General features: G+C 39.2%; 1 protein-coding gene across 1 annotated transcript; it reads right to left on the bottom strand.

Annotated features, from left to right (window-relative positions):
- Positions 1 to 5,516: 5,516 nt before the first annotated feature.
- On the bottom strand, positions 5,517 to 17,692 carry rpn1 (ribophorin I). Its single transcript, XM_077202557.1, has 10 exons — positions 17,295 to 17,692; positions 16,487 to 16,551; positions 11,091 to 11,397; positions 8,760 to 8,969; positions 8,150 to 8,342; positions 7,960 to 8,059; positions 7,679 to 7,817; positions 6,721 to 6,840; positions 6,399 to 6,644; positions 5,517 to 6,311 (listed from the first exon to the last, which is right to left on the bottom strand). The coding sequence occupies exons 1-10, from the start codon at positions 17,526 to 17,528 to the stop codon at positions 6,129 to 6,131; spliced, it is 1,797 nt and encodes a 598-aa protein (XP_077058672.1). The 5' UTR covers positions 17,529 to 17,692; the 3' UTR covers positions 5,517 to 6,128.
- Positions 17,693 to 18,263: the final 571 nt, after the last annotated feature.

Here is an 18,263-nt window from a genome sequence, read left to right on the forward strand (position 1 = left end):
TGCTAACAGTTGTTTAATGACATTGATTACTCTTTAAAAAAATAAACTAAAAAAATTATCCCTTATATAGTCCAGCAGACGGGTTAGTTTAAGAACGTTAACTACCACTAATACAGACGGGCCAAGACTTGGAGTAAAGCATGATATTGCCCTCTTGTGGCCAGAACATGCATACTCAATAAAGAGAGGCTCTACTGGTATCCTTCTTTTACATTTCTTTTTCACCCAGTTGTTCAAAAGTAATCTGATCGGATTTCGGCAGCCGGATTGGATCAAATCTTGAGTAAGGATTCTGAAATCAGACCGAATTCCAAAATTCTAAAAGTTTTGATCTGGATCAAATCGGCGGTTTGTGTTGTTTAAAATGTTCTGTAGGATTGGGATACCTTTAATACCTTAAAATTGAATACCTTAACCTTTACCTTAAAAAAAATCTGGATTATCCTGATCCCAGTTTCCAGGATTTCCTGAACAAAAATATATAAAATACTAAATTTTTATTAGTGCAGTGGCTCAGTGGTTCATGTAGGTTGTCTACAAACCGAAAGGTTGGTGGTTCGATCCCCGGTTCCACCTGACCAAGTGCCGAGGTGTCCATGAGCAAGACACCTAATCCCAACTGCTCCCGACGAGCTGGGTGGCGCCTTGCATGGCTGACACAGCCGTCGGTGAGTGAATGTGTGAATGTCAGGCAAATATGTAAAGCGCTTTGGTGGCCATTGGGTCTGTGAAAGCGCTATATAAATGCAGTCCATTTACCATTTTTTACCATATATATATATACATTTATGGTTTTAACTGGCTCTTGATTTGTTTAACCCTTAAGTAATAAAGTAGAAGTAGACTTTAGACTACATAGCCTAATACCACCAAAGGAATTAGAAATTTTGACGCCAAAAAATAATCACCCAAACAGCTGTTAATATCAAACAAAATTAGATTTTTTTAATCACTGTATATAAATTACATTGTTAGAAACTACTTTCTACTGGTTCATCTCTGATGATCAGTTGCTTCTCTTATTGAGTGTAGATTTGTATGTTTTTGTCGAGGGTCACATGAGAGGCTACGGAAACTGGTGACGGGAGGAGAAATGAACGTTAATGCTTTTGCGTTCCCCCAAGAAACGTTGCATTCTTTCTCAAAACTCTAATAAGTTGTTTGCGAATGAATGCAAAGTTTCTTGGGGGAACGCAAAACGCATGAAAGTATATAATTTGTCTACCATTAGGGGAGAGTGGGGTAAAGTGACACATTTTTTACATTTGCTCTCCTCTAAGCGAGCTAAAATGATACATCAGTAAAATGTACACATTTCCCATTAATTCAGGATGTTTCCTAGCAATGGAAATGATCAGAATGTATTCAGGACGAAGGGCAGTGAAAATATGATTGTTTTTTTAAAAAGTGGTCTTGTGTTCACTTTACCCCAGCTTAGGGGTAAACTGAGACAGACCAGAGAAATCAAGGGGGTAAAGTGGACCAGCGGGGAGTAAACTGATCCACTTACTTTTTATCAGAGCCCTGGCTCCCTGGAAAGCAAACGACTGGTATCAGTCAGGAGTAAGTATGGGTGTGGTTACGAGGAGAAAAGTGATCTCGACAAATGCCTCCAACCCAGGTTGGGGGGCCCTTTACGAGGGCAGGCCCCAGGACAACATGGCAGTGGTGTCCTATATAAATCGCTAGGGCTGTCTCAGGTCAAACAACCTGCACGCCATGGCCAAAAACCTCATCTTATGGGCTCAGCACAACCTGCTCTCCCTAAGGCCGTGTGTCCACCAAAGCGTTTTTGCCGGCTGAAAACGCTGGACGCTCTGCTGAAAACTCCTAGCTGTGGGCGCTTGAGAGCGTTTTGGCAGCACTGCGTTTTTTCAGTTGAGACGATTCGTTGCTATGATACAGAATATCCGCAGCACAGTTTACTTGTAACTGATTTCGCAGATAATTTTGTTTCATACTAAAAATTTATTTTTCATCCATTTTGTTCGGTTAGCTCTGCTGGTTGACGTCGTTGTACAGAAAGAATGTTGTGACAGTTGGTCGTGTGGTATTTGTCCCGCCCCTCCTCTACTGTGATTGGACGGCTGTGTAAAAAGTGACAGTGATGAGCACAGCGTTTTACCCAAAGTTGAACATTTTTCAACTCTCGGCGATCAGTAAAAAACGCCGGGCGCTCAGTGCTTGAGCGTTAAATACACGCTCAGTTCCTAGTTACGCTCACGGCGTTTAAAAAACGCGGCGCTCCCATTGAAAACAATTGGAATTACGCCAGCTGCGTGAAAAAACGCTTTGGTGGACACACGGCCTAAGGGCGCCGCATGTGCCAGGCATCCTGAACCAGGGTGCGGTTATGTTATCCAGAGACAATGTTCCCCCAGGGGAATGGTCTCTTCACCCACAGACGGTTCAGCTGATATGGAGCATCTTCGGCGAGGCAGAGGTCGACCTCTTCGCCTCAGAAGACAACGCTCATTGCCGAATATTTTTCTCAATCGTGCTTGCCCACAATTGGCCGAGCCGCCCGCTGTATGCTTTCCTCCGGTCACGATGTTACCACAGGTCATCGAACGGATCAGGGAGAGCAAGTGTGCAATGCTACTAATAGCACCTCTCTGGAAGACCCAGTCATGGTTCTCTGTGCTGGTACAGCTGCTGGAAACAGCACCATGGCCGGTTCCGCTGAGGAGAGACCTCCTCACGCAGCCAAATCGATTAATCTGCCGACCCCGTCCCGACTTGTGGGCCCTTTATGTATGGCCCCTCAATGGATACCAGGGTGTCTCCCGGAAAGGGTGCTGAAAACGATCACTGAGGCAAGAGCGCCGTCAACTAGACGCCTCTATGCTCAGAAATGGGTGGTATTTTCTGGCTGGTGCGCTGCACGGAGCCTGGACCCCTATTTGTGCGAAGTATTTAGTATACTCGCCTTCTTACAAGGGCGTTTGGACGCGGGTTGTACCCCCTCCACGTTCAAAGTGTATGTGGCTTTGATCAGGGGATCGCTTCAGTCGACTATCTTTGGCTGAACTGGCCAATGTAAAGGCTCAGGCCACACCCATTCTGGAGGGCTCTGACATGCCAGGGCGCGAAGCAGCCTTATTGGTTCTTGCGTCTGAGCCGCCTCGCCATAGGTTTGTGCAGTTGCCGCAGCACATCCAATGACCGCACTAGCCATTCATCTGTGTCTGCTGTGCAGCTGCACTGCGTTTTAAAAATTTTGGCTTCAATATTCCACATTTTTAAAACAGGGCTCCTCCTCCTCAATATCTTGTCAATATCTTATCAGGCTTGTCAATATTTCTATCCCTTGCAGCTGCTCTTATAGACTTCTTTCCTTCCTTGACCTCAGCGGCTGCACTCTCCATCTCCTCGAGGGGTGTTTTGCCCATAGACAGTAAAAGAAATGGACACAGCGACCCCGTTGATTTCAACGGAGAGAGTTGAAGCCGAACATGGGCACTCACTTCCTGATAGCCAAGCGTTCTGCGCAGGCTAAAACTGAGCTTGATGACGTAGATGTCACGTGAGCAACCTGACTGACAGTTGTAAATCTTCTAGTAGCTGTGCCAAGACAAATCTGAATCACCCATAGACAGTCACCCAACGTTAATCGTGCACAGAGACGGTGAAGCGCGACCTGCAGCAACTTTTCGTAAGTATTCTGATTAATTATTTTGTCATTTTGCTTAATATTTATTTATTTAAAATTTAACGTCAGTACGCCTGCGAGACTGTGCGAGCTTCTCCTCCTGTCTATACGGTAATGTCTCTATTGTGCGACATGAAGTCGCGTGGTTATGACGCAATTTTTAGCCTATTTTTACAAGAATGGCTTCTACGGGGCTATAACGTAAGATACAAAGTAATGGAGCCTTTTATACATTGTCGTGTTTCTTTAGAAATAAATAATGGACAAATGAAGTCTTTGGACGCCTCAGATGTAAAGTTATTCGCTGTCAAAGTGACGCCAAAATGAATGGGAGTCAATGGGATGCTAACAGCAGGTGATAGCCAGCTACAATGGCGGCCCCCGGAGGCAGCTTCAACTTCCGGCTGATGGATTACCCCCTTGGTTTTGCCCCAGGTTGTCCTCCTGGTGTATTACCTTGGCATGATGGCTTTTCTACAATGTTTATGACATTAAAAAATAAAACATATGTAATGTAATATTACATTAAAATATGTTTAAGACTAAACTTAACTTGTGCCTCATGTCTCACTTTACCCCACAGCATTTGTCTCACTTTACCCCACTGCCACATTTTAGAAAAAAACGATCTCTCTTAGTAATTCAGGATACTCTTCAGCTAGCATCATCACATGGTTTTATATGTTAATAGTTCATCAACATGTATGATATACGTTTTTCTACCTGAATCAATTTGCTTTGGCACAACAGTTAAGTTGACAGCAAGAAAATTTACTTTTACATGCAAAAAAAATATTTTTGTTAAAAAAACATGCTTATCACAGCATCATGAGGTCCTCTCCTTCATGGCCAAGGGGAAATGGGATGGGCTTGAAAACATAATGGTCACATGACCACAAATGTGTTCCGTTGACTAGATACAGGGGGTGTCTCACATTACCCCGCACTCCCCTACATATTTTTTCCATCACAATGTCCCTTTAGTGCCTCTGTCGGGTTCTGATTGTTGGGTTAAAGGAACTTGAAAAGAAAGAAAACAACATATGCAAACATCACCTTCCATTTTCAATTAAAACACTTCGACCCACATCGACTCTTCTTTTCTACCTGTTGTTCTTTACATTGTGAAATCGAACCCCATTGAGAGCACTGGTAGTAATCTAGATATGGTAATCTGAAAAAGTATCTGGATTTGGTAATCTGAAAAAGTGTGTATCTAGGATGTTCCAATCCTATTTGCTTTGAAAAACCAAAACAAAATTAAGATGGATTACCTGATCATGGATAGCAAAACATGGGATTTCCAAATCATTCTGATCCAGATGAAACTTTTAACAACTGGGCCCTGTAGACTATATGAACTAAAAATATATACACCCACACAAAAAATTATATCATCAGAACTTGGAAACAGATCTGATTGGTAACTGTCAATCTTTTGTAAAAAAAAACGGTTTATTACAGTAAAATTCAGTTAATATATAAACTCAATTTCCAGCAATGTCATTTAAAAAACAATATCTAAAAAGCTGTCTTGTCATATTGATTACACACAAACAACCATTAAAAATAACATGGTAAAAAAAACTACCAAAGAATCATAAAACTTTTTCTTTCTTAAAGTTTTAGATTTAAGTTGTAAAATATTCAAGCGTTAATTTGCTACCGCCCCTCAAAAAAATTTATGTTTTTATTCTGGAAGAAAAAATACATTCGTGGAAACTAAAATGATAGTAATGACAGAATTTAAAGTTATTTTAGATGAATGGATTAATGATAGGTGCCTATTAATGGCCTGAACATTTTGAAGTAGAATTGCTTTACTCTGCAAAGACTGTTATAGTCAAATAAATCAGATCACTGGTCCGGTTTTAAACACCTTGTTTATTTACGGACTGAAAATGTGTCACATTTACCCTTGACATACAAAAATCAATCTCATTCATATCATTCACTGTGGAACTGAAGTATGTCATTTACAATAAAAGAAAATCATACAAAAAATGTGAGAAATAAAAACCCAATAGAAAATTTCCACACATGAGCATATCAGTGTCAACCTTTTCAGCACCTTATGTTCCATACTTGTGTTTTAGGACGGGGAGGATCATTTTCTCTCGATCTCTATTTTTTTTTGGAAACAATAAGTGCAATGATGTTCAAGTGAGATTTTTATGAGGGGTTGTGGAACCAATTTAAATTAAAATCCGACTCCAAAAACCTGCAAATGATAATGAAAAGGAAGCAGTTTGCTGGCCTATGATAATGAAGACTGCATCAGACATTCAGCAACTCGAAACATAAAAATCCCCTCTTCTACCCTAACCACACACACAAAACACGCACATCCTGCAAAAATCACTCAACTTCCTACAAAGGCACCAAACATGATGTTCACAGAATGATGCATATGGTATGCGAGTGTACACTTGATCTGCCAGTCCGGTGTGAGTGTGGGTGACTGCTGATGTTGGATCTACAAGGCGTCCAGAAGGCTGTCGATGCGGCTGACCAGCTCTTGCCTCTTGCCCACCAGGGTTTTATCCGAGTCGATGTAGGCGTCCTTCTTCACCTTTCCGGCCACCAGCCGCTCGGCTTCCTGACAGGATCGGCACACCAGATCCTTCAGCTGGCCGTCCAGCTTCTGTATCTCACCAACCTGCAGGCGGAGGAACGGTGAACGTTTAGAACCACACAAAGCATTTTGAAATAAGATAAAAGAACATCTTCTGACGAGATGGACTACTTTTTCAGCCAGATCGGAGCCCTCGGCCTTGAGACGGGCTTGTAAAGCGGCGATGTCATTGGTGAGGGTGCGGTGTTCAGCCTCTAGAGTCTTGCGGCCGCTGTTTAGGGCTCCGGTGTCCCGGGACTGCTTGTAGCGGTTCACCACTTCATCCATATGGCGGTACAGACCTAGACGCTTGTTGACCAGAGTCAAGACCTGCTCGGTGATGGAGGCCACCTTCATACGCACCTCTGCTGCAGGATCCTGCCAGAGGAAATGAGGAAACATAAGAATCTGACACCTTCAGTCATTTCAACAATACTGTGAGCTCCAGGCGCACCTTGGTGATGGAGAAGTCGAGGCGCACGTAGATGATGACGGTGAAAAAGAGGATGTAGAACGCTCCCACCACTAACAACGGCTCCTGCAGCATCAGGATCTTATTGAAGTTGTAGTGAACCTAATGAGAGAAAACAGAGGGGTTATGCTTGCTACTGTTTGCATGAGCACACTTGTGTGGTCACGGCCTCCACAAAACATTTGTGACACGTCGCATGCACTTCGATTCCTTTGGAAAAATTCAAAGAAAGGTTTGCTGAGCAGAAGCACCTGTACTTTTGAGGGCAGAGTAAGAACTGCAGTAAATAATGGCAAAATAACCATGTTTAATGTTGCAACTGCTAGGTTTTGGTTTAGAAATTTACATATGCACACTCGCTTTTGTTAACTAAAAAAAATTATCCAAAAGAATACTGTAGTTTGATTGATGAAAAAAGGTATGTTTTTTGAAGAAAATTAAAAGAAAAAAATTAAAATTATTGATAGATTAATAATAATTTAAGAACGTTTATTTTACGTTATTTTTCTTAATGAGCTTAAATGTAAAAAAAAAAGTGTTGATTGAAAAATAAAAATGTAAAAAAGGTCAAAGTGAATGCATTTAAAACCTTTTCATTTATATTTATAATTCTAGTCAAATGCAGTATTTGTTACATTTAAATGGCTTTATCCATTTGTTAATTGCATTTACTTACATTTAATTAAATAATTTTAAAGGTCTTTTTTCTCACTTTGAATAGTAACTTTTCTTTTATTTAAGAAGCACTCTTAGTCTTCCATGCATAACTAGACCAGACTCTAAAATATGAAAACTAAAATGATTTCTAAAATGAAATAAGATGATAGAACAGGATTGTGCTCGAGGAACCTTAAGTCTTTACAGAAGTTCTGTATCCTTGCAAGTGATTTAACACCATTTGAAATGACCCTGTTGGTCTCCTATGAAAGTCTGAGATTACCACAACGTCCTGAATGTGCTGCTCCACCAGATTGTTCTTGGTGGCCACCAGCACAGGTCTGCCAAAGGTGTCCAGGTACGTGTAATGCAGCTCGTCCTGACTGCGGGTGATGGGGTACGGGGTGTCCATGTGGATATTTCTAGACCGACAAAGTAGCAGTTAGTCTATTGTCAAGATTTTTCTAGGAATTGTGTATTACATATGTATACTACCTGTAAGCCTAAGTCACCAAATTAAACAATTTCTATTGAGATGTGACGCTAGTCATATCAGATGCTCACCTGGCTCCTTCAGGAAGGATCAGTTTCACCGTTAGCTGGTCAATAACCTGGTCATCATAGACATGATCCACCAGACGCATCTTCAGGGCATACTGGTCTCCTAAAGAACAAATGGATTTGTAACTTTATAATTACTTTCAATTAAAAGAAAATGTTTCTAATCTCTCAACTTGATAAATCAGATACACACCCAGATTGTAGAGATATTCATAGCTGGGAAGATTATAACCAATCATGTAATGAGTTTTCCAGCCACCGAACAGCGGGAAACGGGGACGAATTTCAACCTCTACGGAATCATCTAGAACTTGGAGGTGAGAGGTGGAGATGTTCCCGATCTCATCGCGGTAGTACACGTCCTGAGCAGAGGCTGGGAGGATGGTCTGCAGGGATACAAAAACACACAAGTTGAAGAACACCAAATCAAGTGCAAAGTGGTTGTCAAGATTCCTCTATTTGAACCGGTTTTAGCTCAATTTAAGCTAAAATTCATTTTAAAGGTCTTTATTTTTGTCAGTTTGAATAGTGATTTACTTTTTTATTTTTAAATGAATAACTTTCCTTTTATTTAAGAGGCACTCCTAGTCTTCCATGCATATCTAGACTCTAAAATATGAAAACTAAAATGTTCAATCCAAAGCCAAATATAATTTATATTTCATAGCCCAGACCAAAATAGAGTTCTTTCGAGTTGCCTACAGTAACGCAAACTTCAGCTGAGCCATTATGTTGGACCAGCTGCCATTTTGCTAAATTCTTTAAGGAGTTTAAAAAATAAAATAAATAAAGTGTTAAGACACCTTGAAAGATTTGACTGAGGAAATGCCGCTGTCAGACTGTCTCTGGTAGTCATAGCGGGAAAAGGGCCCCTTCAGGTAGGCTCCAGTGTGTCTCAGATCGACGGTTTCCTCCACGGCGATGTTGCCCCAGTGAGAGACCTCGATGGTCCGAGTGATGCTGCTGATGGTGAGGAAGGGTGTGTTGTTCTCATAGTGGATCTTCATGGCATCCTACAAACCAGCAGTTTTCAAAAGGTTAAACACTGCTGATTTAAGTAGACGTCCACACATATCGTTTTTGCAGATTCATCGGCACCAATAACTGATATAGGGGCCATAGTTAGGGCAAAAAAAAGCAAGAGCAACCTTAGTTGATACTGTAATAATGTCATAATGGCAAAGAAGATTTGGCAAACGCTCAAGTGCGTTTTGTGTTTGTGCTCTGGAGAGCGTCAAAGGTTGATTTCTTGGATGCAATGGCCAATCAAAAGTGTTTATGTTGGACAGAATCCATTCCCCACTCAAAACATCAGATTTTTTGTTCAGTGCCGAGTTCTGCACACGCTTACGTTTCCCCCTAAAAACCCAAACTTAACATCCAAAACAGCTAGATCAGCGATTGTCCTAAAATACAAGCAGTTACTAAACTGCAGGACGTGCTCGATAATAAAAAGTGTTATTAAACTGCATTAAGCCGTGAAAGAGATACTGTTCCCCAAGTTCTGAGAAGGATTGGAACATGAACAAGCAACGTAAACTTTGAGCTTGTGGGGGGTGGGCCAACACAGAAACCGAAAATTCTCAGGACAGCAGCATTTGTCCAAATTTCAATCTTAACCGTTCTATTTCATCAGAAACAATCTTAAAACAGGGCTTTAAGTGTAAAATACCGAACTTGTCCTTTAAGTGAACAAAGGGTCTGGAAATAAGTCGCATGTGTAACAGTATATTGGATCCGTGCATTCAGTCTTAAAGTGACAGCAGCCTAATACTCCTGCTGCCATCTGTGTTATTAATGTTAATCAAACAAGACAGAGAAAAACCCCACATTGCTCTTCAGTAGATTAGCTCTTTAGTAGGATTAATCTATATTTAATTTATACAGTGAAGACAATGTTCTATATATTTGCTAAGTTCCTCTAAGAGAGGTAATGGAATATGTGGAATATGTTGCACACCAATAAATTAAGCGTGGTCAAATAATGATACTTCCTCGTCTTTCTTAATTATTTTTTTACTTCAAATACATTGTTAAGAATAGTTGGCCTATTATTTATTTTGACTAATACTGCTTCTAGTGATCATAATCAAGATCGGCCCCAAAAATCCTAATCGGACCTTACAGGACCTACTCTCAAAATTGCAATGATTGACATAACCACAGCAATGGACGGAATACAAATATGATATAAAAATAGATTTGACATGCATTAGGATTTGACTATTAAGCAAAGTAAATGTAAACTAATATATTGACAGAAAAATATTCATATTTTTGATTCAGTATCACCTGTGGCCCTTACCAAAGTTGCTTGCATATATATATATTTATACACAACAAAGTGTGTCATAGATAATGTCTTCAAATAACCTTGTTTGGGTAAAGAACAGAAGAAATGACATCAACTGATTATCCATATGACTATAGGTACTAGTGTTTCTGTATCCTAAGCTAGTTTGAGACTGTTTTATCCACTTATTTTCTACAGCTTTTGTAAGTGTGTAGAACTTGTCTTTGGTAATCTGTCAACTTCTGAGTCCTGGTTGCGCATACTGGTCTCATTATGAGGTCTAACTATCATTCCCCTACAGGTTAATCAATTATCAGCAGGTACTGCCTAACTTAGCTATCGGAGACCTCTAGTTCAAAGTTTGGGTCAGTAAGATTTGATCAAACAAAAGAATTAAATTGGTTACAAAAGATTTCCATTTAAATAAATGATGCTATTTTTAACTTTCTATCTTGCAAAAACAATTTCCACAAATTCTCATAATATAAGGAAAAAAATAAGCAGGACAACTGTTTTTAACATCAAAATTCAGCTTAATCACAGGAATAAATTACATTCTAAAATATATTAAAATAGTAAACAGTTGTCTTAAATTAAAGTAATATTTCACAAAAAAGCTGTATTTTGCTCAAATAAATGCAGCCTTGGTGCGCAATAGAAGTTTCAAAAACATTTTAAAAATCTGACTGACCCCAAACTTTAAAAAACAAAACTGAAAAACTTGCGTGATGCATGAAGTCAGTCAATTTCATAACTAGCCCATAAAGCCTAAATAGTATCATGTAAACACACTGTTTGCAGTATATTACTACGCAACAGGATGACTACAGTGGTCGGTCACCTGGCTGAAGGGAGGCACATCTTTGAACGGTCCATACTCGATGGCCTCGTCGCTCTTGGTGGGGTTGCCCAGTTTGGTGTAGGTCTCCACGTTTTTGGAGGCCAGGCGCACGCGGGTGGTCTGCGAGCGGGTGGGGTATGGGGAGAACAGGTAGTGGTTCCCCTGGAAGACCACCAGCTGTCGCTCGGCCTGGGTGATCTGGGTGGGGAAAGGCTTCAGCACGTGACTGAACACAGTCTCAACCTTCACCCGCAGCTTAGCACCCGGAGCGAGAGAAGACGGCAACTGTGCCTCGAAGAATTTACCACTGCAGGAGGGGGAGCAAACAAGATGGAGCTGTAAATGATGTATACATCTCCAAGAAGAGGGACATGCCTAACTTTTGTCACATCTGACTTGTTAGAGTAATTGTTTGTAGTCTAAAAAGCAAACCGAACATTAAATCTGTCTTCAAACCACATCAATTTGCATTTTTAAATTGGATTCAAATTAGGGTCACAAGATTAATCATATTAATCACATTATTGCTTCTCTCGAATAAGCATAATCATCTGAGATATTAGCCCACTGGTCATTTATCCTGTAAACTTTTCTCTCTCATTTATTAATTGCATTGGTAACTAGGTTTCATGCGTGGGTTGCCAGATGTCAGTTTAAATCCCCCAAACAGAGCGTTTCTTTTAAATGGATACATTTTCTGCCCAGTGAAATGCTTTATCTTCCCAACCTGGCAACCACTTCTGCAATGCAGAAAAAAAAAAGTGTTGATGATCTGAAAATGATCTGGAGTTTAAAGATGTCTTATGATATTCTGCACAAATCAAAGTGCAATACCGCATGTTTGCGTTCCTTTTTACGAGCCACTTGTGCTATTTGCTTCAACAAACTCTGAAAAAAATCACAGACATAATTTGGGATTGATATGACAAGTTTCACTGTTTTAGCTTTTGAGAGAAGCATCTTAAAGTTTTACCTGTATTCATAATGTACTCTCCACTGATATAGGTTTTTTGATGGCTGATGCTACCAATGGTCACTAATTAATACATAAATAAAAAAAAATATATATATTTATTAGGGGTGACCCCGAATAGTCGAAGATTTGATGCATCGATAGGATGAGCCTGATTCGACTACCAATCTCCCGGTCGATTCTTCGCAGAGGTTATATGAGGGTGCTCATGGTCTGATTTCACATAGAACTAACGGTTTTCTGTCAATACGTTAATATATGAGCCTATTATGATAATGCTGTAAATACAAATGTGCAAAGGAAGACGCTTTTAATAAATATTTCTAACGTGCTTGAATAAATCCAAACACCCCGTGACAGATTTAAGTTTCACTTTCGATCCGTGACCGAAAGAGGAGCGTTTTGGCGGCAGGGATTTAAATCTTTAAAAATGTCTGGGATAAGAAAATCTAAAGTGTGGATGCACACACCATCAGAAAGGATATTCTCCAAGGCTGGATTTAGCATCAGGAAAACCATGACCGCACTTCTGCAGGCCAACGTTAACAAGTTGTTTTTTTCTCTGGACATTCTAAAACGCTTAACATGAAAAAAGCTTTTAAAACGCTAGGGCACTTTTACATGGCTTAATGTATAGTACATACCTCATTAAGAAACCATACTATGTGCAGATGAGCAGATGAACCCAGAATATGAATGCAACGTGTTCCTCCTGTAGAAAGTCACATAAAGCGTTTTCTTTATAATAACGGTTTTCAATGGGAGGAAAAATAGCGTTTAATTAAACTTGTTGCGTTCATATTCTGGGCACATCTGCTTTTCTGTAGGCTACATAAGGTGTGTACAGAATTTGATCTATTAATATAACTGTTTTAGGACATTAAGCCGTTAAACGTTTTTCATGTTAAGCGTTTTAGAATGCATTTTATCCGCGCACACAATTTGAAAAGACTCAAACGGACACAGACAGAGTGAAAGACTAGATTTTGTTCTCTCTCGATCAGGTAGGGTACAAGTGATTTCAATACATTTCAGCCGGTTTTAATTTGATTTTTGGATGCTGTGAACATGTTTAGCTAAAGTGTCACTCGAGTTAAGCGTTTATTGTTGTTCCTGTAGGTAAAAAGACAAAGTTGACAATTCTGGCTATACTTTCGATATTTTAATAATTTATTTATTTTTATTTAATTCATTGATCACTCAGGGTTATCTAATTGAAGTATTTGTGGCTTGTGTTTTGAATAAATGTTTCCCTAATTTGATTTGCATGTGAAATGCAAATCCTGTCTGCAGTGTGGCCATTCTGCACATTTATGTTATTTCTTAGTTTTATTGATCCGAAATGTTTTTATACATTTTCTTCTATCTTTGTGTGATGTTTTATACATCGCGACTTTAAAATGTTAAAGCCCCCTCCCCTCCCCAACCACGATTTGACTATTAGTCGACTATAGGGAAGACTTGACGATTCTGATTCGACTATGAAAATCCTTAGTCGGGGACACCCCTAATACATATATATATTCTGTAGTCCTATTATGGCATTTTCAGAATAAAAGAAATTGTTAAATAAGATCATTTAAAAAGTATACACTATCCAACAATACTAATCTGTAATCTGAAACGTCTGTGTGCACTGGGAATCATTTTTTCTTAAAGACCAGGCAATGCTAAGAATACATATAACACACACACACACTATAATACACTGTAGCACAGCATAGTTTGAAATTGCTCGTTTATGCGTGTTCAGTGACAGCCGAACAATCCAGTCCACACCCATTTCACAAAGCTTGAATCTTTTGCATGGATGGACTGTCATGCACAGACTACATGCATTTTTATACAGGATACATACCAGGGCTCGAGACTAACGGCGTCCTATCGTCCTGGGGACGACAGAAAATGTGTTTAGGACGAACAGAAATATTCTCCAGGACGCCTACAGGACGAAAGACATTTTTGTATGCGTGTTCATTTATTACTATCCTATTAGGCTAACTTACTTAGAAAATGCCAAAAGTAACCGACCAAACGCTGACTACAACGGAGCGCGTCTGCTCATGCTGTTACTATAGTTACTATCACTGGCCGCTACTCACCCGGAGACGTGTTCCGCGGTACCGGGTGCATATGGGTGCATCTATCAAATGACTTAATGACATCGCATATATGTTGCGCTGGTTAAACAACGGTAACACAGATTGCTTTGCTTTTCATATTTGCTAAATAATAGCTACCGTCTGTGTCTGTCTCAATGGGGCTGTTTACACCTGGCCACTTCGTGCGTTTTCTCAGATCGGATAGCTATCTGATTTATCAAAACGATTCCATTTACATCTGGACACACAAATGTGTTTTTCACAAAACGGAAATAAATCCGATCTTCAATTCCCGCGCTATATGCAGATTTAATATAGTTCACGTCACTGAAAGCAACAGATATGAGCTACATTTTATTAATCATCAGCTAAAATAAAAATCAAAGACGGCAATAAGAGAGTGGCAACAGCACTGGTGAGATCATTCCGCTTCTTTACTTTTAATGAAGATGATTATGTCTTAAGCGTCTGCAACTTTGATTTGTGGTAATTTGCACGCTGGCTTGATGATTAGATCGCTCATCTGCGGTGATGCTGAAGTAGCGCCGTCATATCTGGCTATAACATGACATATAACCTACCACACGTTTATTTTTTAAGCATGGTTGAGAGGAGTTAAATCTAACTTACACGTGTTTTCAAAAACCAGATGCATTTACACTTGTCCAGTTTCGTCTGGAATGAGTCTCAGACCTCCTCCTGAAGTGGTTTGAGTGATCGGATTTAAATCCGTCTCGAATGCGTTTCGGAGGGCATTTACACCTGATCTTTTCACGATCGGAGAGCTATCCGATCACAGAAACTGTATGAAGTGGCCAGGTGTAAACAGCCCCATAGAGCTTGCTTTGAAAAGCTTGCGCGCCAACGTCATTCATGTCATTGGATCACTTGTGGTGACGATGCAGTGTGGGCAGGCTTAAGAGTCCACACGTGGGGTAGAAGCCGCTGATTGGCTGAGAAGCTTTCACTCAAAGCTTTCCTCAGGCTGCTTATTGGATGAACTGCTAAAATGAAAATCACTCACTAGTCACCATAGGCCTGAGTCAAAATGGACGAGCCCAGTATTTATTTGTTATCTTTAATCCAACCAACTCAAAAAGTTTTGAGCTGTATGTATTTTTCTCTTAATTTTTGTATATGTAAAAAAAAAGAAAAAAAAAAGATTTGTTCTGCATGAATACAAAAAAACATTTAACTCCTGATATTTTTTATTAAATCTGTTTTTACCTTTTTACAGATAACTACTTTGAATGGAGCTAAATAAATATAATATATATCATAAAGATGGTGTTTTTTAATGGTGTTTTTATTATGTGACTAACAACTATAGATGATAATAAAGTACAGAAACAACATTTTGATTTTGGGACAGTTGACATTCACTTTAGGACGGTTCAAATTGTTTTTCAGGACGGTTCCAGGACGGAGGTGAAAAAATTTAGTCTGGAGCCCTGATACATACAACGCCAGTACTTTTTTATAAGGACCACAAAAGTTTTTAAAAAACTATATCGGTCGAATGCTACTTTCTAAATTATGAAAAATGGTAAAACTTTAAGAATCATCTTTAAAAAGCTAAAATCGAATATCAATTCTAAATATATAAAATTATGTCTACAATTTTCAAATTTCAAAATAAAAGTCCTGCGTACAACACCAAACAGAAACAAGTAATGACCAATGCCGATAACTAAAAAAAGGCAAATTTATCGGGTAAATTATATATATTTTTTAAAAATTTTCCTGACGTTTTGACCTTGGGCTGACTACCACTAGTAAGTGTGTTTATGTATATGATAAATATAATAAATCAAATAACTAAATAGACTTTCTCTTGATGTGTGTGATTACGTGAAATTGGAATGATTCTGATGAAATGTAAAACATATTTTCTTAAATGAGAACAAACATGATTACTAATAAATTATAATTTGAGCAAAATAATCATGATGATCCTATTAACCATTATTGCACAGCCCTAATTTAATCTGATTTTGGCATGCTGAACATGTTAAAGTCACCACAAAATAAAAACTGACAATAATTATTGCAGTAGTTATTATAAACAAAATTCATGTGCCCTCTTCCAGTGACATCTCTTCTCTAATGATGCGTTTACTGGTGCGAGGGGCGGGGCAACCTGTCACTCACATGAGATCCACCAATAGCAGACCTCAACCATCCTATCAATTTCCCATGGTCAAAAAGTCCCATACACATTATTTCTGGCTCGAGGAGTGCTATTCTTCACAATAGCGAAGAAAAGATGATTGCAACTTATGTTTCATGCCGATTTTAATACTTCCCCCCCCAGTGTTTACCTTTGTCCATGGATAGTTTTCTCTTTCAGCTCTAGGCTTTCATCCTCCTCTTCCTCCCCCTTTACCTGGTGAAGATAAAAAAACTTCTGTTATAACCAGAAACCTCTTAATATGCAGTCTAAATAAGGAAAAGCGGAAAATCCATGACCCTAAAGTCTGTTGAAGCTAAAAACAAGCCCTCTGATTACAGATCAAAGCCAAATACCTGCAAATGAGCCGTCTGCCAAACTCATAGCTGCTTATATACACATTTAAGCACGAGAAACAAACGTTTTTATTAAAAGAAGAACCCAAATGACACTGGATTCATGTTTTTGTATAATATTGCGGTGCTACAGCACGGAAGTGAACGGTGTATCCAGAACGTACGTGTCACGCTGGCACTGACAGAGCAAACCGGAAGTGCGCTGCACAACCACAGCTAATGCTAACTCTTAGATATAACACTTCAATAATGCAATGTGCATTACATCAAACTTCATTTAAATTAATTATTTGAACGAACAATACTTCTTAATTACATTCTTTGAGATAAAATTTGCCAAATATATGTGCAAATGTACAAATAAACCGGAATCATGCAGCTAAGTTAGCTTAGGCTTCAGTATATGAAAAGTTGCCGTCCCTATCGTCTCTATGGCAAAATAAGTTTCAGATATAATTTAAAAAGTATGAAACAGACCGAAATGAATAAAGACACAATTAAAAGAGAACTAGAGAATCTTAAATGATAGCTATCAAAGATCCTCCCTTCAGCATCACCCACTCTTGCCTTTTTGTATATTTATTCATTATTTGATTTACTCACAGATGCACCGATGAAGGCCAGATGCGGCGCGAGCTCGGGCTCCAGCGCGAGCGTGAAACTGTGCACTCGCGACGCTCCGTGATTCGCGAGCTGAATCTCGGCTGTGATCTTCCCGAGGTGAGTGCTCAGATCCAGCGTGCGCTTCACGTCCTCGTTCACCAGCCCGTCCGCGCTGACCGACGCGCAGAAGAGACACGAGATTAGCACTAAACTCACCGCTCCGGCGCTCCACATTGTCTTGCGTTTATATGTTATGATTTGGAGGTTAATTAATGTAATAAGTTTTATCTAGTGATGTGTTTGCGCGTGCAGTGAGGCCTCGCGCTGCAAAAGCTGCTCCTGAAGGATGACGCTTCATTCATTCCCTCATGAGTGACGTCACCAACATGGCGGACAATGAACCAACCTCTCACCCGGGCAAAAATAAAATAATAAAAAAAAAAATTCGCAGGGGCTCTTTTCTTTCTTTCCCCCCACCCAACATTGTGACTGTTTTCGTTGCTTATTTATGTTCTCAATAAAAATAAACATTTCTCTGAGGCAGGTTCACAGTAATGAATGTTCTATTATGGATGCCTTTTTACTGTCACTTTTCATATAGTCTTGTATTCAGCAAGGAAATTTGATGAACAGTGACAGTAAAGATGTTGTAAATTATTTATATTTCTAATAAATGCTGTTCTTTTGAACTTTTATTCATTATAAAAGTCGATTTACACAAAAATACCGTTTGTTTTATTTAATAAATGCATCTTGTGCACCAAATCAGCATATTATAATGATTTCTGAAGGATCATGTTACACTTAAGACTGCTGAAAATTAAGCTTTGCTATTAAAGGAATAAATACATTTTAATAAAATTTTACTGTATATTTGATCAAATAAATATCAAAGATCAAAGTTACCAGGGTAAATTATATATTTTTAAAAATGTTTCCTTTCCATACAAAAGCAATTATGTCCAGTAG

This window comes from Siphateles boraxobius, unplaced genomic scaffold (genome assembly GCF_051911475.1).
Source record: "Siphateles boraxobius isolate OS27281-9 unplaced genomic scaffold, OSU_SipBor_1 5, whole genome shotgun sequence".
Classification (NCBI taxonomy): domain Eukaryota; kingdom Metazoa; phylum Chordata; class Actinopteri; order Cypriniformes; family Leuciscidae; genus Siphateles; species Siphateles boraxobius.